The sequence below is a fragment of the Cariama cristata genome, unplaced genomic scaffold, assembly GCF_000690535.1.
Source record: "Cariama cristata isolate BGI_N322 unplaced genomic scaffold, ASM69053v1 scaffold19171, whole genome shotgun sequence".
Classification (NCBI taxonomy): Eukaryota; Metazoa; Chordata; class Aves; order Cariamiformes; family Cariamidae; genus Cariama; species Cariama cristata.
In genome coordinates this window covers 33566-61092 of record NW_009597769.1, presented here as the reverse complement: position 1 = coordinate 61092, position 27527 = coordinate 33566, and the positions used below count along the sequence as shown (strand labels likewise).

The following is a 27527-nucleotide window of genomic DNA, read 5'->3' as shown; positions in this document are numbered from 1 at the left end:
GACAGGCTTCGTTTTGTGGTTTTTCTTTTCTTTTTTTTTTTCCTTCCCTCCTCCCCCTCACTCCTTCTGCTTCCTCCATATGTGGTCCCAAATTACTCCCTGTTTGACTCAGCAGTCATGCTCATCACACTCTCGGTTTTCTGCTTATTTAGTTAAGCATCTTTTTTAGTAGCACACGCCACGTATTTCCACTTGCGCTTCGATTGAGTTCATCCAGTCTTTTATACGCTCCACTTCGGCGTAGCTTCGCCCTGCGCCTTCAGGAGATGGTTTTCAGGTACGCTGTGGGTGAGGCTCTTGGGACCAAACCAAGGGCAACCGGTTGCAGACGGCTTTGACCCAACTGGTGACATGGTAAGAGAGACTCCGGTAACTTCAGGCAGACTAGTAGTTCTCAAAACAGAAGGCATATGACTGACGGCTTTGTAGGCTTCATTACCTTAAAACAAAGTCATCCTTTGTGACAAACTAATGAAACTTCAGCAAATGAATTTACGCTTCGTAGGAACTTCGCCGTCTATCCGGGTTGTTTGGCGGCTCTTTACAGGCGACTCTGACAGCTTTTTTTTTTTTTCTTGAATATCTGTATGTGATGTGTCTAGTCTGTATACATATGCAGATACGTACGCATCAGTATCTGATGCGTTGCTTTGGGATGTAAAAAGGTGATGTAGAAGAAGTGTTCATATCTTGGACTTGGTAAGTCAGTGGTATGATTAAAAGCTGTGTCTTTTCCTCATAGTTAGTCTTCGATGTTTTGAATGTTTCCTGAAGTCACTGATGTCTGTGTATAATTTTTTTTGAATGGGCATTGCTACATATGTCACATAATTTAGAAAAGTAGTATTCAGTCTAAAGGAGTTTGCTAGATAGGTTGTCTTTTTTTTTTTTTTTTTTACTTCCATACAGTACATTGTGTATGTGCTCTATAACATGTAACTTGACTTTCTTTTTTTCTTGACTGATGCAAAATTGCTGTCTGTTACTTGGCCATTTGTATCATTATTTCTATAATGAGTTGTATCATTTTCAAAATTGAGCATGAAACTTTTTATTCATAGCAGCTTCATGGTGCGATGTAGTAAGTTGCTAGTAGTTTGAGTTCTGTAGATGGACCTTACTAGCCAGTGTTTTGCAGAGACTTTTTCTATTCCTTTGTTGCTTGGTGCAGTTTCATCCTGTTTTGCTCCAAAATTCTGTAGCTAGTTTTGGAATCGTGACAAGTAGGGCCGACTACTTTGCTTCGCATGTTGTTGTAGTGCACAGAATATAGAGTTGTAGGTTAAAATCTTAAATTATCATTCAGTTTTTCTTATAAGCTTCTTTAGACATGCCCAAGTAAAAAGTTTTAGGTATGGTAGAAGAGGGACTGGAATGATGGGAGTCAATGCAGACCTTCAATTTGACTATTCTCGCCTAAAGCAAGTAAGATTGAGTTTTCATTCGAAATCAGATCTCTGATGTACCGGGATGAGTGGCTCCACCAAGTGACTTCAGTGCCTGTGCTTATTTCCAGCTCAGAGGTTCAGGAATAGGGTTACAATACTGTAGGTGGAAACATCACTGATGCTAAGTGTTTTTGAAGTACTGTAGTGATGTAATTTGCCTTGTAAGAATAACATTGTGATTGTAAACACAAAACTCATTGGCTTGGCTTGGCATTGCTGTTTGGACAGTCCTGGTGACTGAGGAGTGTACATAATCATTTTTCTACAGAAGTTAGTGTCTGTAGAACTTGGGTATTTCTTATAGAAAGAGGTAGTTGCAGATAGAGGTACTGATTTTTCATGTTGCTTAGTTCTTCTCTGGCTATTTTGGGTGGGGAAAAATTAAGAGGTTGGTCACTTTTGCTTTTCCAAACGTTGAGTGGATCTCCAAAAGTACCCAGGCTTTTTTCATACTCACCTATGTCTCATGCTGCTGCTAGGGAAAGCCTGGACAATTACAGTAGCCGTCATGTTGTCTTCCTGCCAGAGATGAACTGGGAGCTGTGTGAACCAGTAACGGAGGTGCTGGTGGAAGGACAGAGAGCGGCTCTTGTCTCGCAGGCGGTGAAGGCATTGAGAGATGGGGGTGATGGATGCTGCGTTCTGTCATCGATCTGTTCGGGCACCAGGCTAAAAGTTCCTGAACCTCTGCTTCTCCCCTCACTTCAGGGCTTATTGGAAATATTCTGGGGCATCATCTTGATGTTTTCCTTAGTGGAGATGATTGTTAGCCCTGAATGCCTCTGTCAACCTCACTAGGGTTGGTCACCAATTTATTGCTTCGTCGGAATCCTACCTATTCCTCCATGCTGTTGGTAATAGGGAAACCCAAGTTACTTGGAGTAAAGAGTAAGTCGAAGAGCAAATCTCCTCCTCCCCAAGATGAAGGTGGAGAACATAAGAGTGACAGAACTGGAGATTAGACAGAAGTATTTAACTCTCCTTTTTTTTCTCTTTCTTTCCAGGTGCACCAAACTTTGCCATCAGAAGCCCTTGGATCTGAAAGATGATAACACCGAAATTCACTGTCCTGTTACAGTAAATCCATGGCACATGAAGAAAGCTTTTAAAGTTATGAATGAATTAAGAAGGTATTAATTCAATGTATACATCTGCCTGGAGTCCGTAGTACATTTTTAGTTTGATTTGCATTCATTAAGTTAATAATAGTTTGCTTATTAAGAACATGCAATTCCAGAAGTGTAGCTGATGAGAAGGATTAATATACAATGAAGTGATAGCTGAATGATAGTCACGTGATGATAGCTGTAACACGCAGTATGTTTTTGCTGCTCGTAAGTTAATCAAAACTAGGTCTATGAGACTTGAAAATTACTTAGAGGTTGTGTTTCAGGAGTTACAGCTACTGCTGTGGTCTTGTATGTAGTTGATCTTGGATAGATGAAAAGTCACTCTTTAGCTGAGCCTAAGGCTCTTTGTATGCCTGTTGTTGATTTTTGTGGTAGGCTGTGAACTGGAAAAACATTAATATTTTCTAGTCTGGAGACATAGGTCACAGTCTAACAAACGTAAACCAACTGACAGTCCGCTTTCTTTTCTTAGTTGTCTTTTGCCCCCTGGGAGAAATTGATGAACTCCCAAAGAAAATGTGGAAAGTAACTTTTCTGAAAGTTTTGTAAGACGTTGAAGGATACTACCATCAGTTTCAGCAAAACTGGGAGACTAGTGCTGATGCTGTTCGTAGCACCCATATTGATGTATTTTCTACATATGAGTAGGTGAGCTGATCTTGAAAACTGTGACAGCTGGTAATTAGAGCTCACAACTGAGCTCTGGTAATTAGAACTCACAACTATCACTGACGGTAATTCAGCTTTATAACTAACAGCAACAATTGAGGAATTAAATAAATAAAACACTTCTCGCGTAGCAAATATGCTAGGAGGGTGCGAAATCCTGTAGTCCTTTGTTATTTCCCATATAAGATTGAAAACTAGAGAGGCTTCACCTGAAAAAAAGACAGCAACTGGTATCAGCAAGACAGCAAAAGGTTTAATAGGGTATCCTATTAAAATATACCTCTGCCTTTGATCTTTGCTGTTCCGTACGGGTAAATCTTTAATACTATGGTAGATACTGTGATCAGATCAATGTATTTATCTGGCTGTGACAGTTTGTACTGTACTGGGAGACTGGAGAGAATCATACGCTGACTATAAATGACTTAAATCCAGGTCTAAGACTTCGATGGTCTGAGAATAATGGGATAAGAGCAGAGCCTATTTTTCTAGTATATTGACAGCCTCGTTACCTTATGCTGGAAGGACGGATGCTTGTTGCTTCACCTTCGGCATTTTCAAGGATCCCACTAACCAGATTCAGTGTCTCAAGGAGTGTAACAGAGCCTGCCTAGAGGCAGGAGCCATGACTTCCTAAGGATGAGCAAGGGTTTAGATGAAGAAACAGTTTCCCAGAGTGAATCTTACGAGTAAAAGATACGTGATCTTCCAGCAGAGTGCGTTGTTGAAGGCCATGGATTATTTTCAGAATATACTTCGGTTTCCATGGTTACTTAAATTTGAGTTGCTGTAGAAGCAATTTGAGCAATTTTGTCTTACATGTATAAATAGTTAAAAGTTGGAACACGAGCAGTGCCATGCAAACCTTAACTGTGATTCTTACTAAATAAGGTAGTTGATGCAGCAATGCTTACAGTTTAAGCTGAGTACAGCTTTTAAAACGCTAAGTCCTAATTAGATAAGATTATAAACACCACTATTTGCATTTACTTCTTTGAAATAATAAAGTGAAATATTTTATAAATGTTTCAGACTTCATTACTCTAAATGAAGACCTAATATTAATCAAGTAAATGATATTTTTGCCTTTATTGACTACATTTTAAAAGTGGTTTCTACCTCAGTTCTTTTCATTAGCGCAGCACAAGCAGGTGCTTGCAGAGGTATACTCTCCAGAAAGTGGATAAGTGGTGAAGAAGTCATCTGCTTAAGCGTCTAAAATATATTTGTTTTGGAACGCTTAAGTCTGTGAGTTTATATTACATTTTTGGCTGCTGTCAAATTGCCTGGTTCTACTAGCTCATAAGAGACTCTTTCTGTGCCTTCAAATTTTGACAAATTTGAGTAATTTTGTCCTTGGTAGTTTTTGTCATTTCATTACTCACCATCACCTCAACACTGAGTCAGAGAGATCATTAGGATAGCTAATTAGTTCTTGACATATGAAGAAATTACCCTCTGATGCCTGTCTTTCCTCTTCATTATAATGTGCTTTTATCACAATGGAATTTGACCTTACCTATATTGCTTAAAATCTTCGGTCTTACAAACCAGACTTTACCAAAATCTTTTGAAGATGTGAGTAATGACTTTTCTCTATATAAACCAAAGAAGAATAACCTGCAAGGTGGTAAACAGTTATTGTTCTTAAATCTAGACTTTTTTTGCCCCCCCAGTTTCTCATTTTCCCATTTCATTTATCAAGATAGTGTATCCCCCACGGCTCTGTTCATTTGGTCCCTCTATACAAGCAGATTGGTAAAATATTGCTCCAAAACACAAGCTTTTTCCAAAATAAATTGGAGTGCCCTCATGAAATGAAGGTGCTGAGTTGCTGTGGAAGCCACAAGATGCTTGCAGCAGAGTACATGATTAAGTTTACAAGCTTCTTCCTTTATTTAGTAGTTTATGTAGCTTGCCACCTTTGTAGTAACGCAGAGCATCTTCATTCACCTAAAGTAGTTGCGGACTAGAGGTGTATCCGGACTACCTCTATATATGCGCAATGTAATTAATTAGCTGGAGTTTTGCATTGATGTAATTCTGTTGCTTCTGGCTTTGTTGTTATCTTTGGTATTTTTGTGCAGCTAAGTAGAAGACCTTTTGTTCCTGTTGTCAGGATAAGTGCAGGTGTCTGATGACCTCTTATGTGCAGCTTTCTGTTTCAATTTTTGTATAATCAGTGTAATAACTGTTTTCAGGCTCCTCTGAATTGGGTGTTTCATCTGAGTATGGTCCTTACCTTATATGTCTTTTTTGATGATAACCATATTGCAGGCTAAATTTACAAGATTTAGATAGTTGCTGTAGGTATTAAGAGCTGAAAGGGAGTAAATATTTTAATGCCAGAACTGCAATATGGCCCCAAGTGTCAGTTGTGGCCACCAAAATTTTTGGTGTGTGACCTCCACAAGGCCACCTGACTTGAGGTTGTGCTCCAAGAAATTGGATGATGGCAGAGGCTGAGAGATCACAGAGTTTTCTTTGGACCGAGGTGAATATCTGAGCAGTTTGGCTGAGAGCTCTGGCTCTGTCGGAGCAAAATGCAGCCGCTCACCGGAGTCTCTGCTACAACTCTGCCTGGTGCTTACAAACTATTAGAAAGTCTGGAATGTATATTCAGGAAAGGTAAAAATTTATCTTTTTCAAAAGTACTGAGAACAGAGATCGCTGAATTGATGTACAGCTCTAGCTCCATCCCTATGGAATATGTTCTGTTAAATTGTATTTTTCCCTCTTCCCTTTGTTGCCCTGGCTCGAAGTTTTTTTGGATTGTATGCTACTTCCACAGGGACAGTGCTAGCGTGAGAGGAAAATAAAAAGCAATCGTGACTATGGCTATTTAGATGCTGGGAAATTGCAGCCTTTTCATGTTGTGGTGGTTTTTTGGTTTGGGTTTTTTTTTTTCCCCCTCCTCTTTCCATTTAGAAAATTGGATTATAAAGAGTGCCCAGTGTGGTGGGTTTAACTGGAAGAGGTATATCCAATGGCTGTAAACTGCATGGGAAACATCTGTAATAGGAATGATTATAAATGGGATGTTACTTTTTTGCAACAGAAGAGGGAGGGATTATGTGTTACAGTCGCAAAGGACAAGAATGCAAATGGATGTAATGAAGATAAAAAGTCAGGCAAAGTATGAAGTTAACCATAATAAATTCTATACTGATCAGAGTGGAAAAATAATTGCTATTGTGTGCATGGGCTGTATATGAAAAATGCTTGGAAAGTAGTAAATATAGAGATGATCGAGTAGAGATTTTGAACAATAAGCAGGGGTGAGCTTCCAGTGTAATGTGACACAGGCATCACAGTTGAAGTTTGGATTGTTTGCTGTCTGTAAAGTCTTACTTCTTACCTCAGTTTTTTTAGTGTTTGCATATATCAAATTCATTTTTCTATCATAGTTATTCAAAGAAGCCCAGACTTCCAGTGAGAAGGTTTATAAATTGGACTGATAGAAATTTTCATAATTCAGTGCAGAAAACTTCTGTGCAAGAAATCACAATTGAATTGTTTGATTTTTATTTTTTTTTTGTTAGAAAGTTCTGTGTACCCAAGCACCATCTGTAATCCCACTGAGTAATAGCCTTGTGGTTGTGTAACGCATTTAAAAACAATGCTTCATCAACATTGTCTGCCTGCCTCTTTTGAGGGCATGGGAAAAGAAATTGTGTGTGACATTATATGCTGTTCTGTTGTAGTTCACTTATGTGAAATTGCCTTCTCTGATATTTCTAAATAGTCAAAACTTGCTGTGTGATGTGACGATAGTAGCTGAAGACATGGAAATTGCAGCGCATAGAGTTGTGCTAGCCGCCTGCAGCCCCTACTTCCATGCCATGTTTACAGGTACCAAATGTTTCAATACTTACTATGTTCTAATCCAATCCAACTGTATAAAGCACAAAATTAAATGACTTTTTCTTTTTAGGATCTTATTTAATTTTTAGACAAGCCAATAGGAACATTTGGATTTCTTAATGAATATTTTTTTGCAGTCTAATTCTTTGTTAGCATGATGAATGCTTTACAAAGTCTCCTTCATTTAGGCAAATTTATATGTTAAGTAAGACAGGAATAGTAGAGTTGTTATACCCTTTAAGGCTCTAGTAATCTGACATGTCCAAAAGAAGGTTAAAATAACTTTCATGTGAATTTTGGAGTAAATTATGTCCTTTAACAACTACTGCTGCTATGTTTTTCAGACCCCAAGTACTCTAGGCTGTTAGGAGATCTGAAAGCTTTCTGTGGCTTTGGCAGCCTATTGCTGGAGTGCATGTTTCGGTATTTTTAGGGTAATTCTCTGTGACAGATGTGCTCTGCATCATTGCCATAGCTTTTCTGTGCAGGCTTGATTCTTCCTCTGCTTGCTCCGTGCTGGCCAAATTGCTGCTTTGCTGCTATAAGAGGAATGCTGAGGGCTTGCGAGGCTAAGATAGGTTCATAGGAGCCTCCAGCTGGATTCCTGTGCTGTGGGTTTAGTTCCATAATGGTTGTAAATCACATTGAAATCATGTGGAATTCGGTGTCAAAGTGAGAATGCTACTACATGCATGTTAAAATTAACTTCTAAAGTTTTGTCTGTTCCTTCTCAAGTCTCACGCTACTTTGGTAGTTAATGGTGACTGTCTGAAATTAAAAGAATTCTCTGCCACATATTGTTTCTGACCACCAGCTCAGGTAAAGGCAGAAAGGAGTTTTAATTGCCAACTGGAGTTTTAATAATTTTAATTGTATGCAGCTGCAAGACTGATGAAATTTGAAATACTGTTGTGTCCTGAGGAAGCAGCTGGTTGTTCTTAATTTCATATGCAAATATTTTGACACAACCAAAGCTAGAAGTGGAGTCGCTACTAGCAGCAACAATGCTTTAAAGTTGTGTGTGAAATTAAATATCTACTCCTCTAGTAGTTCTTCAGGTTTGCCTTTGTGGTTGAGACAAACATTCCAGGTGACTGATACAGTCTTTCTGCATTTTTACTGCTGTCCTTAAAGTTAGAATGAAAACAGCTGCTTCTCCAGTTCCTTTTCATCACCTTAGTAACAGAGAAACACAAGCCTCTTACATTAGTTCAGTATTAAAGATTAGCTGTTGTTGACTGTCACACTGAAAATACTCTTTACTCAGAGTATAGTTTTATATTATGCTTTCTGTGGTTAAGACATTTCTGTTTGCCTCGACTGCCCTTTCTGTGGAGAAGTTTATTACCCGTTAGGAGTGCCAGTGCAGCGGTGTCTGCGGCGGCCGCTCTCCAGTTGGAATCGCTGAAGTCTTGGTTCTTTCCTTGCTTCAGCCCCGTTTAACTTTTTTTTTTTTTGCTTGTTTTATGTTTTTGAATGTAGTTCATCTTTGGACCTCCAGTGGTGCGGGATGTGGGAACGCTCACCTGCGTAATGGGTGGGAAGTGTTTAACCCATACATCTGTGGCAATGTTTGTGTAGCTGGTGAACCAAATTCTGGGATTTAAATAGAATTCAGCTGCGGCTTTGGATTTATCAGCCGATTTTATACTACTCTCATAGGTTGCTTTCAGCAAGGCCCAGCTGTGGTGTTGGTGCATTTCAGCTGTTCCCCACAGAAAAAAAAAAAAATCCTAAAGTTCATCATCATTGTTGTTTCCAGAATCCCTGCAATTCACACTTCTCAGGTGGATTTGTATTCTCATCAGTAATCTGCAAGTTCAAGTAAGCACATTTGACCCTTAACCAGCTGCAACCAAATGGAGGAATATCTTCCTCCATCCAGAATAAAACAGTGACTGAAAAGACAGTTAAAAAATTGCACTTTTATGCTTCAGGGTTACTTCTTGACTAGAAATGAGAAGCTTATATTTAGACACGTGTTTGCAGGTTACTTCCATCTTTCTCAGAGTCATTAGGTACTGCTGTGCAGGCTGGGATACGGCATTAACTGAGATCAAACCCTCTGCCTGGGGTTTTTTCCTTTTTACCCTTGTAACGGTAAAAGTAGCCCTATTAAATATCCAGAAAGAAAAAGTAACTGCCTTTTGTAACTTTAAAACTTAGTGAGTTAGTAACAGGTATCCTATGTGGGGAGAGGAGGAAAGATTTAACATCTGGGACTATGTTACTAGGAATAATTCTTCCTTCTGTATACAGTGCAATTCTTTAGAAATATGTATTGTGATCTGAATTAAATACACTTAAATGTTTAGAGGAAGGGGTTATGAAATGTCAGTGAAGGAAGACTTCAGTGGCTGTAGGGCCTGGCTTGGGAGAAGGGTAACCCGAGTTTAATTTTCTCTCCTGCGTTGGCAGTTATCCTTAGGGAATTACCTACTCTCTTTGCTTCCATTCTCCATTTGTAAAATTCTGTTTTAAAAAAAAATAATTAAAAGCCTTCCTTGCATTACTCTGTGAGGAGCCATATAAGCTTTTACTATAGCCTTTTAGTAGCTTCAACTCAGCTAGTGCTCTGCTGCTCCTTCTTGGGAGATTGGATCAGCTCAGTGCTTTCCTTTCTGTTCACGATATGCTTTCCTGTCACTAACAACTCTGTGTAAATACGGTGGTGCAACTTCCCGGTCATGAACCGAGTTCGTCAGATTGAATTCTAGACTGCGAGTCAATCTGGTTTCCTGCATATGATCTGTCAAACAAGTCTGGATCACCAGAGGACCGATCTAGAATCGTAGTAAGACTGCATGTCCATTTAGCATGAAAGGTAGAAGCAAGCCTTTGGATTTGATGTTTGGGGGTTTTTTTTAAATATTCTGGGCTCTGTTGTTAAACAGAGAAGGTGCCTATCCGTGGCTCTAGAAGCCTTGACACAAAATTTGAAAACAAACCTAATGTGCTTGCAGAATATCAAACTCTGCTCTCCCACACACACAATTTTCCCAAAGGACCACCTCCACAGCAGCTTGCATAATAAATAACTTGCAGCGTACACGCTCTGAAGATCAATAGGTTTAATCTGTGTCAAACTAAAAGCAGAAACTTGGAATACAGGGCCCTGCAGAGAACACGCTGCAGTCATCCTTCAAAGTTGTTTCAGAAGAGCAGGTGAAAAGAGAAAGTTCTGCGGGGGCTGGATTTTGCTGGTTTTGATGTGGTTCTTCATCGGTGTTTTCTAGAACGCTAGCAACCTGTGCTGCCGATAAGTAGTAGCATGTTGCTGTAGATGGTCTTCTGCACTTCCTACCACTTAAAGGGTTGATTTAAAATGCCATTCCTTACCCTTCACCTCAAAAAAAATAAAAGACATGAATAATGGTAACAAATTTCTCGGTGATGATCCCTTTGCCGAAGGCACCGGGTAAAATGCGTTGTCTGGCACCAACCCTAGAGACCACAGGGTAGCAAACAAAGAAAATACGTCTCTACTTGATGAGGAAATACCAGCAATGATCACCATCATCTTGTTCACTTCCCCATCCTGTCTGCTTCTGTTGTTGTATACATTAAATTTGTTACCTCATCAATACCCTTACCTCTAGATGCCTAGGGGAAGGAAATAAGAATACATCCAATAGAGAAGAATAAGAAATTGATTTATCTGAAGACTGGGATATACTTTTCCAAAGTCAAAGTTTATGTATCTACCAATGTAACCGGTGTAGTTCACGTTTCGCTTCCCAGTGCAAGTCAATGCAAAAAGGGTTAAAGGCCCGAAGTGACCAGATGTGTGGTTGGTAGTCATGAAGAAGGTTATAATCATTACTTCAAAATGTATCTTTGGGCAATTATTTCAGATACAAACAAAATGCTGCATTTTGAGAAACATCATGTTTTAGAAGGCAGAAGCTATTTTGCAGGCCTTTCTATGAAGATCGGTTGTGGCGTATGGCCAATATGTCAGCCTCCACAAATTGAGATCCAACAAGTTTTCCCTTGCTTACCATTTTATCTTAGCTTGAGTTTTAGCTTGTTAAATCAGATTTGTAACAGAGGTGAAATTGCTAAGGGAATAATAAGTAGGCAAGCAAAGAAATATGTATGTTAATTCTTCTGTGGGGATATAATTTTTCTTGTTTAAATAAAATGACTCCAGACTGCATTTGGTATCCTCCTTCGATTAAGAAGTTAATAAATCTAGAGTATTTTAATAGCTTGCTTTGGCAGCAAAATTTTTTTTGTATGCATTTGAAGAGTCTTATTTAGGTCTGATAACAATATTTTCCTGATATTGCACCCTGGAGAAATTAGGTCACCTGCAGTAAAAGTATTAACCCAGGTAGCATTCGTGTGATGATAACAACCAAGTCTTCCTTTCTCATTGGAGGGAAGGAGGAAAGAAATTGAATTATTAAAGTTGTTTTACTGTCACAACTGATCATACACAAAAAGTTTCTATCTAATTTACTTGACTAATGAACTGTACTTGTAGGTGAGATGAGTGAAAGCCGAGCAAAGAGGGTTCGAATAAAGGAAGTCGATGGCTGGACTCTAAGGATGCTTATTGATTATATTTACACTGCTGAAATTCAAGTTACAGAAGAGAACGTGCAGGTAAGAGTGAGAATATTTTCTGCGACAAAAGAGATGTAATGCGCAGAGTCATGTATTTTGTCAGTGTGGTTCAACTCCAACATGGGAAGTCTCGTCTGCAAACTGGAGTTTTTTCAGACCTTGTGCTTACAAAGCAAGTAGTCATGCTGTTTAAGTTCTGAGTCAAATTCAAAGACTATTGAAGTAAATGAAGAGTCAGTTGACTTTAATGGGCTTTGCAACCAAACCTTATGTAATACAATAAAATGGATGGTCTGCGCTGCCTAAAATTAATGCTGTCAGCCACCTCTGTACCACCCTCTCTCTGATACTTTAGTGCAGTTTACATAAAGAAACTAGATTTGCTCCTAAATATGAAACCATGTTCTCCGATTAAGCTATTCTGTTTGGTTTAATATATATTTTTTTTCTTCTAGCCTGCAGGATAAAGTAGTTTCTCCTGCTCAGTCTCTGTACCTTGCCAGTGGTACAGAAATTTTTAGCTACTGATGTTTGTTTGGATTTTAAGAGCAACCAGTATCTAGCATGAAGGTTTTGCCCATCCCACACAGAGCTAATCAGTTTTTCTCACCAGTTGTACCTTAAGCTGAACCTTCAATTAGAATAAAACAAACAAAAGCTTCGAAAACATAGCTTTCTGACCACAAATCCTGAAGATGGACAGAGTAGATTTTCCTTCCGCTATCTTTTGAGATTTGGCATCAGTGTTTGGTAAGTTTAAAAGTAGTTGCATAACAGGGGATATATTGAATTCTGGTATTTTTCTTGCTCCTATGCCCTTATTTCTGCTCTTGCCCAATGCTAGATTACTGGCAGTTATTTTGCTGCTTTTACAGGGGACAAAACCAAGTTGCTGTATTTGGCATTGAAAACGTCAGTTGCAATTGTGTATTCTGAAATTAATTGCCCTTATTGGATATTAGGTTGAAATTAATAGCTTTTTAGTGGCTGCTGAATCAGACAGCGTCACTGCTAGTTTTAGCTATGCTTGATTGAAGGCTTGAAAGTGAGAAATATTACTAACTTGAAACAAAATATCCTACTACTAAACCTTCCATATTTCAGGTCATACCATAAGCTTTCGTTCTGCAAGATTAATTTCTTGTTACCTACTTCTTAAGGAATTGTTTACTTCTGGTCTGATGATGGGTGTATGTAATGAAAAAACTGTCTGAAATTATGTTGTATCTTGCCAATCTGGTGTTTGCACAGATCTCTGTCACTGTGGAAGACCTTGGGCAAAATCCAGAGGTGTCAGAGATTCCCTAATAGACCTTTTCTTGCTTGATCATGCTGGCTTTTCATCCTTAAAGCAGAAAGTTCTGACTTGCTGAGGTACCTTAATGACCCTAATCTTGTACTTTTCATTTATAATATCAGACTGGATTTAAGAGGCAGCCTACTGTGTTTTGGCTGTAGGTGCTGCCTAGGAGGATGCCTTTTAGCCCATCGTTGGCAATGCTGACTCTTCTGTATTTATGGGGAGGAAAAGTTGGTGTTGCGTTTTCCTCATACAGGACTCATTAAAGGCCAGAAATCTCCAGGTTTAAAGCTCCTGGGTCTGATACGGCTTTCGTTTTCACAGCTTCAGATTATCTGTCTGAAGATATATCTGATGATGTTGGGAATGGTAATATAAATAATGTGGCCTGTTGAGTGATATTACAAGTTTGTGGTTACTTGAGTAGTGAGAAGACAGTTAAGCTTTTAAGTGGATTTTGATTTATTGCAATACAATTGCACTTTAATGTTGGTACTGAATATGCTTGTAATGTGACTGGTAATGAATGTAAAGCTATTCTTACTTTGTCACTTTCGTCCTTTTTGCATTGTTACCACTGAATATGTAGTGTTTATTTGCATTGCCACAGAACTAAGCACTATGGATAAAAACAAATACGCTGATGCAAGTCCTTTTTTGGACCTTTGAAAACCAAAGTGGGAAAAATGTTATTGTGAATTTCTGGAAACTTAAAAAACCTAGCGCAGACTGTCAGGCCTTAGTTAAAACTGTGTTCTTTCCATCGAGGTGTGGCATGCACTTGAGATTAATTCTGGCTCTCAATTTCCTGTCTGTATGACAGGAGTAAGTATTGCTAGAAGGTCTTGTGAAATTTCAGTAGCGGTTAAGAATTTATCTTGTAGGAATACAGAGCCCTGAAAACCTAAGATGCTGTGTAATATTGCTTCTCAACTTTTTCGTATTTGAGCTAATGTGCTAACACTGGAGCTTCAACTTCTAGGTAGCTTGTTATGATTCGTATTCTGATACCCTTCATGGGATTTCACGTGCGTTATTCTGTCTCTTCAGGTTATACATAGTAAGAATAGATATTCAATTAATGTCTAATATGTGATACAATGTTTGAAAAGGGTGTGAGCGCTTCATGTTTAAGTAATATAGAATTGTTCAGTACTCTTTGGTATTAACATAGCTACATTGTATACTTATGAAAACTAGTTATAAATAAATACTTAATGGTATAGCCAAGCTCACTGCTCTTTCTCAAGGGGCAGGCTAACTATGAGCTGCTTTCATTAGTGTTTTACTTGATCTAGATGTGGACAGGAGATTGCTTCCTTACTGTGCCTTTGCAACTTCTGAGTAAGAGCTGTGCATTTCTGCTCCCCACCGTCGTGTTCACTTGGATGTTTTTGGGCTGGGAGAGTGGGTAGAAAAGTCAGGTGTAATCGGTGATTGAGGAGAAAACCACATTCGTTTAGTGCATAAACTTATCAACATGGGAGGCCCTCAGTGCTGTTTGTTATCACTGCATTAGTTAAATACAGAAGAACATTTGTTCTTTTCTTCAGTTCTTGGTTCAGTAGGTTCCCCCCAGCCCCCAACAGTAAGACAGCTGGTATCTGAATGTGTACGTTCTTGGTCTTCTTCTAGTATTTGTCCTTCCTTTAGAATGAGTTATTTTATCATTCATCTCTAACAGCACTCACTTCGTATAATGCTATACCAGTGTTTCTGTTGTATTTACATAGTATGTCACGCTTGCCTGCATTCTCAGTTCTCTGCTCTTCCTTTTCCTTTTGTTTTTTTAAGAAATGAAATTAAATGTCAGACTTAATGCAATATCACATTTTTCATGTTTTAAGAAGGGAATATCAAAGTTAATGTTTTCAGAAGGCAAATCAACTTTCTTGCACATCAATTTTTTTCAATTTCCATATAGGTATTAACTACGCACAGTGCACAGTGTGGGAGAATTAGTTACTATAAGAAGCTCCTGCGTGAGTAACTCTCCCACACTATGCGTATGCATTTCAGCACGTATTTAGTCAGCCGTATACCTAGGACCTCTACTGAACACAAATATATCAGAGAAGAAATTCCCACAGTTGTTTGTGGACTGGTTTTGTTATGGGCTTTATAGGTCAGCCTGCTACAGGGTGAGTGGGATGGGATTGGGGTAAACACGGGATAAAGTTGGTTGTGTTCCTTTCCGATTCCCTGCTATGGTTCCTGTAGTTGTGCTGATACAACTCTTTGCTGGACTGCTTTATAAACCAGATCACTGAACTTACATAGAAAAAAAAACCCCAATGACAAAGCATTCCTTCCCCTCCCCATTCTCCCTAGCCTTTTTCTTTCTTTTTTTTTTTTCTTTGAGTTATTCTTAACTTGAATTATTTCAAGGATCTGGTTTATAACATGGCCCAGCTGGTGGCTGTGTTCACAGAATACTTTGGGGTAGTGTATTGAAGTGTGGGAACATCCACCTGTGGTGGGAGCAAACATTTCCCTGCTGCCTGGGGAAAACATTACACGTAGCTTCACTTTGGACGTACCAGTAAACATGCGATCTCGCTTCTGAACAAGAAGCGTGTATGAGAGATAGCAGAAGAGAAAATCACAAATAATGATATTTTTACAAAGCTCTGTCCTGGCATATAGAATTTTGGTAGGGGTACAACCAACACAAAGTCCAATATCCTGAACAGCATCCTGTTTAATATGTATCATTTTTGGGGGGGAAATTATTCAAGAACAATGTTTGCATAGTAATAAGCATATTATAAACACATGAACACACAATATGTATGCATCTTTCCTTTGTGACTCTTACTGTTCACACAAATTGCCATCTAAAGCATAACAGACACGCTTTTATTTGTATGGTGTCATGGGGTGTAGGCACCAGATTTGACAGCAGATTTGATTTCAGGTGCTGGCAAGACAAGCTCTGAAAAAGTAGGTGATTTCCCTAAGAAATCCTCAAAAAAGAAAATCCTCATCTTGTCCAAACTTTTTACTAAGGCAAGTGTATTCTACAGTGCAATATTTGGTAACATGGACTTTGACTGTTCGTGCTGCACCTCATCACCTGCAGGGTCTACTGTTTGAACAACTTTGAAGGGTTGTTGAATCCTGAAAACTTCTCTGGCTTGAAAATGAACAGTTACCTCACACCCAAACCCAGAGAAGTCCCACGGCATATGAAAATGGACGTGTGTTTTTCAAGATGGTCAGCTCCTGAATTTTGTTTGTGGCCTGACCCACAAAGAGTTGGATAGGCAGGACAGAGGGTATGTTAAAGGAGCACAAAGGCAGAAGGAATGTAGAGTGTTCCGGTTGCTTTAATAGCTTTTCTAGTTAAAAAAATAGTATCTGACTTAAATCATCCTTGGTCTGTACTAGACCAGTTTCTGATAACTTCCTTCTGCTGTCCTGTAAAGCAACTTGTTGCTAGCTTTGCTGTAACCATCTTGTGTATTGAAAGACTGTTCTCATTCATATAATTTATTTTTCTTCTTTAGACTGAACATCACAGCCTTTTCTTTGGAGGCAGTGCTTTCTAAATCTTTTACCATTCTTCTTGCTCTTCTAGACTCTTTCCATTTCACCTGTATCTATGTTTTTAACATGCAATGTCCAAAATTGGACCCAGTAGTCCATGGAGGCCTTGTTAATGCAGACTAGAGTGAAATTATTATCCTGTGAGTAAAATATGGGGTTTGTTTCTTTATGTCATTGAGTGGGCTCTTTTTTTCCAGTAGTATAACATTGACTCTAGCAGTCACTTTCTCTTTATGCTGGTTGAGGGAGAGAGAATAAGAACATGAAAGTGGTCATCACGCGGTGGGAGAAGGAACTTGTGGTACCTCTTCGTTTTGGTAAATGCCAGTTTGAGTGATTTGCTGTTGTATCAGTTTAGTGGGCCAGACTTCAGTTTCACACCAGGAACTGTTATGAAGAGGTGCCAATTTGCAAGTCTGTTGTGGTACCTCTTCGTTTTGGTAAGTGCCAGTTTGAGTGATTTGTTGTTGTATCAGTTTAGTGGGCCAGACTTCAGTTTCACACCGGGAACTATCTGTTATGAAGAGGTGCCAATTTACAAGTCTGTTTTCAGAGTACAGCCACATGTTAAAACTGGTTTCAATAAAAATTAAATCAATTATTTTCCTTTTGGAGAAATGTTCAGTTATCTTTTAAAACTCGGCAATAGCAGAAAAGGATGGCCTACTGAAAATCTTGTAAACTTACATCTGATTTGGGGGTGGGAGGGCAGGGGAGGAGAAGAAGGATGTGTACAAGTCATTTTAAAAATGTTCAAAAGAAAAATATAGAATATCTTTTGAAGAGACCTTTACACAGAATAGAATGCAGAAGAATGAATAATCCAGGCTTGTTTCAGTTGAGGAGGATAAAAAAGCTCACCAACCAACCAAGGAAAAGATATTAGTTCCACTAAAATGTAGTGAAAATATGTGCCATCAGTAATATGAAGCCCATGTCAACATAGGGTCTGCATTTACCATGGCTAATATTCACTGGATACTAATTTAAAGGCAAAAATAAAATTCCGCACAGCATGTAGCATTCCTTGTTTGTTCTTTTGCTGAACACTAGGATAAGCTCAGCTCAAAATACTCAGAATAAATTGTTGTATTATATTTAGAAGTGGTCTGCTTGTGATGCATCATGTGCAGTTTTATGTGGGTGGGACATGTGAAATGACCTCTGTTTAGGGGCTACCAGTTTCTTCTGAAACTTGTATTACCAGGATATCAGATTTGGTAACAAAGTTGGTTTTTTTGCCTCATGGCTGTGTCTCATGATGGTTTCTTTCGGTACCCTTTCCGCTAAGGGACAGGTACAGCAGTTTAAGGGAGTTTAATTAAAAAGGAGGTTCAGGATTATGATAGAATTACCAGTTTAACAACTTGCTACTGCACATCAGCTGAACAGCAGCAGCTGTTTGTGTGTGCTTTTAGCTTGAAGAAAATATAAAATGACTTAGTATAAGCCAGTTTGTAAGACTCATCTCTTTACTTAGTATTTGCCACAGTCTTTGAGCACTTACATGGTCAAATTACTGTAGCTTAAATTCCAGTAAACTTCAGAGCCATAGTGTCTTTGTATCTGAGCGTCAAAATACTCCTAGGAATATTTTGATGCTTGTCAAGCTTTGTCCTCAAAAGAAGTATTTTGTGTATGCGAACCAGTGACTAAACTAGCAGTCTTTATATGAGTTAGCAACACTGTGATGTGTAAAGAGCATAAAACATGTTTTTTTGAAACTAGTTTCATTTTAGATACCTTACTTGGAATGTTTTTCAAGAGTTTCTAAAGCCTACGAATAAATTATACCTTTGAACACTCAAAGAGCATCTCTTTTTCCCTTACTGGCTCAAAAAATGCCCCTCACCTTTCAAAGGGGTGTATTCAGTTTTCTTTATGAACATAGGAAATTTTGTGGTTTAAATGGGGTAGACTTTTCCTTTTTAGAACCGAAGGCCGACTTGTCCTTTACAAATGTGCGACTGGGCATCGTAAGAGGAGAGAGTTCATTTTGGTTCTTGAACAGAGACGTGCATTCTGAGTCCTGGAAGTATGCCTGCTGCTGTGTAAGTGGGTGGGAGAGATAAAAGAAATATTTATTCAACTGAACTGAATGCTATGAAGCTTTCACTGAATCTTATATTTAAAACAGGACTTACTGTATGATAACATTATATATTTTATGTGTATATATATCTGCTTTGAGACAAAGTAATGCTGAAATTGCTTCCACGGGAACTTGGCTGTTCTCCTTTAGAGACCCTGTGAAAGAGATGCCTGGAAAAAAAATGCTGCACTTGATTGAGGAACCTAAAAAGGCCAGGAAGGGAAGAGGTTTGATCTTGATGCATTTGCAGATGTGCCTCTCTAGCCACCTCTTCTTTAATGACTTTTTGATAATCAAGGAATGTGAAACAGCTTAAGTGAAAGGATATCTTGAAAAGAGGGAGTGCTGGGTAGGCTGGATCTAGGCAATTAAAGCCCTGTTGGTCATGATTAACACCTTGCATGTCTCCATGAGACCAACAGATAATTAATATAGGTCCAATATCTCTCCACTCAGGCACTCTCCTGAAATGCAGGGCTCCTTAAGAAGAATTTATCCTGATTTAACAGCAATTGCTAATGGTTTTCAAATAGACTATTATACGCTAGACAGCGCAGTGTGGTGATGACAGTATGGGTAACGATAGCAATTTTTCTGGCTAGAAGCAGTCACAATCTTCTAGCAGATGCAGGTAACTTAATAAAACTTACTGCTATACCACAGGTTAAATTCGGCATCCCTTAAGTGTGCAGGCTGGCTGTTGATAAAGGCCCTTTGTTTACTTTTATTTACCTCTGTTTACTGGCCACAAGTGCCTGCTGACAGTATTAAAAAAATAATTCTTCAGAGAATACCCTTATTTCCTACTGAACTCTTCACTATATTATTGAATACAATTTTTGATCCCTAGGTATATGTTTTAAGCCAGTGGGTTTTTCGTGCCCGCTGCCCCCCCAGTTCTATCCTCTTGCATCTCGGCAGTACCTGGACAGCCACTTCGTACAACTTTTTCATCTTGGTTGAGCTTCCAAAGTCTTTCCCGCAGTACATGGCCGCTTGCATGGTTTGGTGCTGGAGACAGAATATTAGGCCATGTGAGTATCCTTCTGAGCTGGTTTCTTGCTAAACACTGCATGCTCCTAAAGCAGAATGAAGTTAGGTCAGACAATACCAACGCTATTGAAGAGAACAGCAATACTACTTTTTTTTTTTTCCCTTCTAGAGATCATTTTTTTGGAGTGAATGAGTTGTTGCTCTTACTGTCTTTAAAAAAAGTGGAGCAATATTGCGCTATGTTCTCTGTCAAGAGCCACAGTAGATTTTTTTTTTTCTTAATGAAAATAGTTCTGACTTTAATGTAAAGTTTATAAATATCATTGACAGCATCTTTAGAGCTGAAATCTGTGAATTTGTATTTCCTATGACTTAAATTTAACTTGCCAGAAACTCTCAGCAAAGTATCCTGGCACAGCACATAGTTTTTTAGACAGACTGTTAGGCCGAATCTTCATTAAAACTGTACAGCTATCTTTCAAGCTGTTCATACAGTTTTATTTTTCTGAGCTGATACTGAATTCTGATACCCAAATAATGTCCTGTAAGCTTAACATTTTGGACAGATTTGACTGACGACAATTGATACAGTTGCTTAAAAATGGATTTTCTCTCCATATAATGTTAAATTGTCATACTGCATAATTTTTCAGCACGTTTCAAACAAAAACAATCTTTGCACTGTGTTCTGATGCCTCGGATGGGCACAAATGAAGTCTTATTTTGATGTTTTGACCTGTTAAGACTTGATAATCATCTTGCATGCCACAGCAACTTGTCGTACCTGCCCCTGCAGCAAGTACATGTGTCTCAACATTTTTTTTTTTTTTAGCTGAAGGGCCAAGTGTTAAACCATATACCTGGGCTTTTCTATTACTTCAGTGAGCTTCTGTAGGTAGAGGATAATTTGTCAAGATAGGACTTTTACAAATGAGGTACAGGTACATCATTTCTCATCAGGTAAAAGCAGGTTATGCAGTGACAGACTAAATTGTCAGCTGCATAAATTTTTAGATAAAATACAGTTGTCAAAAATGAGTAGTTAACACTGTACTCTGTAACTTCTGCTTTAAGTATTGGACAAGGCACTTAAAATCAGGGCTAAAATTGAGGAATGCCAATAAAAAAAAGTTTCTCCTGTGTCTTAAGAGCACGGAGGCGTTTGGAGACTATGTGGTGTCCCCCAGCATGCAGAGCCACGCGGCGTCACCAGTGGTTCTCTTCGCTGTGGTTCATGGGTTATGCCCTTATGAGAACGTTTTGGGAAGAGAAGAAGCAAAAAAGTTGGAAGACAGCTGTGTGTGTAGAGATCTTAAGGACAAAGGGTATCTCAGCTGATGCTTTCAACTTTCGGATTGATGTGACAGTTTTAGTGTTCCTTTAACAGTCTTTTATGTGATAATTCCTCTAAAATATTTGCAGACAGCCCCTTCCCGCCTTCAATATAGGATGAGTAAGGTGCTAATTATTGAACCCTGAGGTGACAGGTTACAATCCTGCTTGTTTCTGAGGGAAATAAAATATTTGTCATCATCTTCAGCTCCCTCATCTTCCATATCCTCCACCAGTGGGTGTTTGCTGGACTCGGCTTGATCTTGAAACCGTTATATTTCCACCATCATATTTCAGCTTACCATTGCTTTTTGTGTGACCTTCATGGAGACCAAAAACTTGTCCATAAACTAATTTTTTTTTTTCTTTGCTAATAAGTTTCAGGCAGCTACCCTAATTTTTGAAAGCATTTTTCTTTACAAAAATTGTTTTACATGATAGAGCTACTGGGTGTCAAAAATCTACTGGTGGTCAGTGATCTTATTTCCCTGACACAGATATTATTAAAGCTTTAGGAAGAGATGGAGTTCTTTATTGCATCATCTTACAGAGCTTTAAAAAGAAACAAGCCTTTGGTCTTTCTGCTCATCTCCATCATGGCTGCAGTGGCATAGCTAGTAAATTCTGGAAGTTCTTGCAAATTCTGCCATTGTATTCGGAGTCATTCAGGTTAAAATGTCTTATAAAACTGGCTCATCTTAACGACTTCATGATTAAAACTGAATAAACAAAAATCAGTTAATCCTGATGTGTGTTGAAACCACTCTTTATATGGGAATCCAAACTTTCATTTTTATTCTTTTATGCCAGCACAATTCTAATAATATTAGGGGCTTGCTGACACTGCAGAGAGGTACCTAAATCCAAGCTGACATAAGTTTCATTACAAACCCTATTCATAGAAACATGTTTAAGTCTTACTGGGCAAGAATTTAATGTTGGACTAAAGAGCCTTATACTATACTGTTTGATTGCATGCTGAAAAAGTACCAGTGGAGTACCACTGTGTTTTGCTGTTGTACATATTTGATACATTACAAGCAATCATCTGGTTACCTCTTTTGACCCATTTTTTGGGGTATTTGTGACCACAGCTTTGAAGATTTTTAATAATGTGAGGGCACAACTAAGATGTGGCTTAGCTGGAGGAGAGACAGTGGCATACTTCTTGAATCTATATGCATTGTAAGACATGTCAGGCAACAGTAAAAGATCTAATTTTTCTAGTGAAATAATCCTACTAGGCATTCTTCATTTGCTTATACATGCCTGCCTGTCAGGAGAGTGAGTGTGGGAGGAAAGGGAAAAGAGGACTGCGATCTTTCTACAGGCGTATTTTATTACCAGCACAAGCTTCATTAATTTGCGCTTTAAATGAGTAAGCTTCGCATAAAAGAGCTGCTGACCAAAATACTAAGCAAACAACTTTGTGGGAAAACGGAGTATTTTGTTCTCTGTCAGTTTTTAAATGCATATTGAGTAGTATGTATTTTTCTCTGCTCTTTTTTTTTCTCCCCCATAGCATATCTTTTGTGACTTTAGCTATTAGGTATGTGCAAAGTAGAAACTGCCTGGTTTTTGGGGCACAATATTATTACGTGTACTGCAGAATAGATTTGGTTAGTAAATTGTTGCTGCCATTTCTGTTTGTTTTTAGAACTGAGAAACTGGGGGTTTTGGCTTGGTTGAAGGTATGTTGCAAAGCCTCCCACCTGGCTGATAGAGGTTTGATGCTCTACTAAAGGTTTTCCTTTGCCAATTTGGCTTACTTGGTGAGACGTGACAGAAGGAAATCACGCTGTGTGCTTAACATGAGGAAGACGTTAAGGGTTCCTGAATCTAGTAGCCTGATAACAGCAAGGTGGCTGCAGCTCCACGTCCCCAAGCTCCAGCTGGTAGTGAGGCTGGGCATGTATTTCCAGTAGGTATGTATGCAATCAGATGTATAGAGCACACCTACAACGCAGCCAGCCACGCAGATCGATGCAGACAGAAACACTCAGCTGTTATCTTGATTCTGTCTTCAGCTGGACTGTCTTCCTAAAAAAAAAAAAAAATCTCTTGGACAGGTCTGTTCAACACCTTCTTTTGCGTTGTGGTGCTAGACCTTCCCAAATCATGTTTTAAGCCAAGCTGAATAAATACAATTCCTACTTTTTCATTTAGGAATACAATTACTTTACAATTCTCTCCCTTTGGTTATAGAGGGTATGGTGAAGTTCCAGGAGGTAGGTAGCAAAAGGAGTTTGTAGAGAACGCAACTGCTGTTTTGTATAGCTGTAGCTTTGGTTAAGGCAAAGAGAAAAATGGTGGCAGGACCATCAGAACCAGATGTTGCACAGATATGGTAACTACTCCTGAGATACTCACATTTTTACTTTCTTGCCTCTTTTTTTTTCTTAAGATACCCTGCTGCTGTTTCTCTCTGTCCTCCAAGTGATACTTTATTCCATTTTGTTGGCATTTTCCAGCCAATGAATCTTTTTATAACATTTTTTTTTGTTTTGTTTTTGTTTTGCTGTGGTCTTGCTGAATGGGAGATCCTTGAGCTTTGTTCATAAAGAAATTTGGGCAGGCAGAAGGGTATAAGCCTTGTAAGAACGAAAAGATACCTGAATGGAAATTTGAGCTGTTGTACACCAGCTTGTAGTTGCTAAAGGGAAACACGTAAGGGAGAAACAAAACTGAGAATGAGCACAAGAGCTAATGATAAATTTAAAATGTGGATCAAAAGGTACGAGGAGTGAATTAAGATTGTCCTGAGGCTGTAAAAGACTGTCTTGAACTATCAAATGCCAGTGTGTGTGGGAGGCAGAGTCTTGAACTTCTTTTGCAGAGAGACTGAAGTCTTACGGACTGAATCCCAGATTTTTCCTGTCTCAAAATCTTTGTTCCTTGGGAAGATGTTTTGAAGGAGGGTAAAAAGCACTTGTTTCTGCTTATTTGGAAGAGAGACTTCTGGGCAAAGGCGGTGAAGAGGCTTGTAGCTTGGCTGTGTCAGCACGGTCTAAGCAAGAGCCAAGGAATGAATCAGAAACTCATGGAGGAGGTGATGGGGTGAGAGAGATGTGGGGTTGAGGCAGGAGTACATTATAGAAGAGATACTGATCTGTAATCCTGCACTTCAGGAGCATGTGATTCCGATTAGTGTGGGAGGTGAATGGGAAGTCACTGAGGGATTTCAACAGGCATGTTTAATTTAAATGATAAAAAGAATAAAACACTTTTACTCAGCACTGCAGCTCTAAATATAACAGCTGTTCGTTTCCTGCATATTGTTTCTTTAATGAGTGATTTAGGAGAGCGTGTAGGCTGCCAGAGCATGAGCAAGGTGCCAAAAACTAATTAAGGTAGAAAGTCCCAGTTACGCCAACGGACTGTGCGAGGTGCGTCCTCTTTCAGATCAAGGGTAGGACTAGGGAAAGGATCAAAAGATGAGGCGCCGAAGCAAACGAATATCAGATCACTAGGGCAAACAGGATTTTATAGACATATATGTAAAAGTAATCCTTGCATACCCACAGAGAAGAAACTTCTAAAGTGAGGTGGCTGAGACTGTATAAAAACATTACATCCTCTAGCTGACTATTCCTTGCAGTTTCAGCTCACATTTTAGTAAATCAGTACAATGTCGTTAGTGATCCTGAGCATTAGAGAGACTATCAAGGTGGGTTGTTTTTTGGTTAGTGTCAGGTAACATAAGGGGAGTTCAAACTTTCCGTGTGTTTTAGAATTCTATTTGAGTTGTGCATGGCTCCTAAAAACCTCCTGTAATTCTTTGAGTGGTCCAGAAATAACCATATCAAAGGCTTTTGAAAGTCAAGTTAGTTACAGTCCCTCCTAAATTGTCACATGATGAGCAATAAATAGATAAAAATCTCTAGGGAGCACAGGAACAAACAGGAATAAATAGTTGGTTTTCACTGTGTCAGAATGGTTGTAATGTGTCACAAGCTTCCAAAGAAGGATGGATTTTCTTTAGTTTTGAAAAGTAGGTAGCAAAAGATGTAGTTGATAAACTGGTTTAAGGTTTTTCAAGACCAGCCAAAAATAGAAAATTTCACTGCTTTCTAGCTAAGCTAGATGTCGGGGTAGCATGATCGCAGACCAAATTTAATGTTGGAAAGTGTAAAATAATGCATGAAAAGAAAAATTTGAATTACTCCTACGTATTGCTATGTTTTACGTTAACAGCTTTTCCTAGAATAGAATAACACACTGTAGTCACCTTAGAACAACTTCTGCTCATTGTGAAATAGTGGCTTTAAAAAGGAGTGTTAAAAAATGGCACAGCAGCATCTGTATGTCATTGTATAAATCTGTGTTCTCACCTGTAACACTCTGCTGGATGGTCTGAAATACAACAGGAATAGCATGCTTTGGGGAAAGGCCTAAAGCTGTTAAAGGCATGGAAAAGCTATCATTTAAGAGAGGGAGAGAATTCAGGCACTTTTTTAGGTTGACTGTGAGATGACTAAACACAGATTCTATTTTTCTTCCAATATCTGTTTGTTTCAAAGACTCCACATACCCTTCTTAAGGGTAAAAGAGTTATTTAGTTATGCTGAAAGATAGTAAGCTTTTATTTAGGCTACCTAGAGAGGAGTGCACAAAACCTACATGTGCATATGTATGATTGTTGTTGTTATTATGCTTAAGAGTGAGCATAATGAAGCCTAATGAATAGAGCACGTTGCTGCAAAATGCGCAAGAGGAGCCACTTGGGATGCAGAAGGTGAGCAGTGTGCTTTTCAAGCTGCGCTGGTTGGTTTGGAAATGATGACCTGTGAACCTTGGCTTACCATTAGACTGTGTTTCAAAGCAGGTATTTTCACCCCATAAGATTTACCTCCCTAATTAGGTGAGAGCGTGTGAGGTCCAGGTCTGGGTTGGGTTCACCACTTCTACTTTCCTCCATCCTAGGTTTCTTCTTCCCCTTTTCCTTGGAACGGGGGTGGGGGGGAAGAGAGGAAGGGATGATGCTGATGGAAGCAGAGCAGTGCTGTGAAGCTTGATTTCAGTAAATACTGGGTTTAACTGCGTATTGGGGAAGGGAGGAGGATGTAACAGATTCTGTCTCGAGCCAGCCACCAAATTTGCTTCCAGTGTGACTGAGAATGTGGAGGAGATCACTGGCTGGTTGCAGCAGAGCTAAACAAAACCAGTTCTAAGGAGGGCAAAATTTTTGCCGTTTCTTCCTCTTTATCTTCTGCCCCTCTTCTACTCTGAAAAGAAGCCTGCATCCCTGACCCACCAACCAGAACCATCACCACCACAATCTTTTAGTGTCCCCTTTCAAACCTGGAAGACCGGGCTCCTGTCCTGTTGAAGCCCTTTTATTTACCTGCAAAGCACTGGACACTGCCAGTTTTTCCTCAAGTGAAGTTTGGTTTTAACTAACTAGAAAAGCTGTTCTAAAAGGTAAGATGTATCCTTGTGCTTCAAGAGCAAGCTATTCCTTATGTTTCAAGGAGACATTCTCTGTTGTGGCTGATTTACTCTGGACTGTGGGGTTTTGTGCACTCTGAAGGTGGATGTTCCTACGCTACCTGGGATGAGTAGACTTTGGTCTAATATATGGTTATCCCTGTATTTTCGTTATTAGCATAACTGAAGGTTGGTCTTGGAACTGTTTGGAAGTGCTCAGCTTCTACACCAGAAGGGTGTTTGCTTTCTAAAAATAAGGTGGGAAGAACATGCAAATGGAAGAGCATGCAGAAGGAAACTCTGAGATGATTTTTTTGATGCAGAGGGATGCATTGCTTTTTCTTTTTAGAAGACAGGGATTTTACCCATTACTTGAACATACATTTAGCTGAAAAACTACAGAGTTCTAGGCTAACCTGGAAAATATTTTTAACTTTGTTTTATGGGCCAGCTGGGAGTGGGATTCCATTATGAGAGGTATTACAGCAACAAGCTTTAAGTATGGTGTGGTCCAAAAGAGTTTACAGACTTGAAGAGACTATTTCACAAAAAAAACCCACCCAAAAAAAAACCCACAAAAAAACCCAAACCAAAACCAACAGCCAACCAACCAAGATAAAAGTGAAGCGGAGATATGATGACCAATGGTTAGGTCAGAAGTAGTCAGGACCGAGATTGCAAGTTTTCTGACTCTAAAACCTGGTGCCTTCATCCTGCCTAGCTAGGATGTGGTTGTCCTTTAACTAGACATTAATGAATAAGAACTTTTGTATGTAAACTACCTTCTCAGACTGAACAGCTTGCGCAACTTTTCCAAGTCTGTGATCTTTAAAATCATCATGCTGCTAGGCTGTGTTAGAGACTCTTCTCTGTCAGGTTGGATGAAAGCAACTACTTTCGTCTCGGCTATGACCTTTACCGTAGGCATCCGTGTATCTATTTCTGTGTATGACCATAAAGCTACCTGTGGCAAAACCTGAAAGACAGCCCTTCCCGACTTAAGGCATGGAGGTCATTTGCTCATTTTTAAAGTGTTCTATGCAAATGAAAGCATGTGCGCCCGTCCACCTCCCTGTAAAATTCAAGGTGCTTATTATGAGTAAATGAAGCCACTTAAAGAAGAGATTCCGTGTTTGACCTCTCTTCCTTGC

The 27527-nt window shown here is 39.1% G+C and overlaps 1 protein-coding gene across 1 annotated transcript in view; it reads left to right on the top strand.

The window, feature by feature from the left end:
• Positions 1-2459: 2459 nt before the first annotated feature.
• KLHL2 (kelch-like family member 2) overlaps positions 2460-27527 on the top strand; it is a 58086-nt gene continuing 33018 nt past the window's right edge. Inside the window, exons 1-3 of the mRNA XM_009709048.1 lie at positions 2460-2578; positions 6993-7099; positions 11601-11722. Of these exons, the coding sequence (XP_009707350.1) occupies positions 2541-2578; positions 6993-7099; positions 11601-11722 (267 nt within the window). The 5' untranslated portion in view covers positions 2460-2540. The remainder of the gene's footprint in view (positions 2579-6992; positions 7100-11600; positions 11723-27527) is intronic.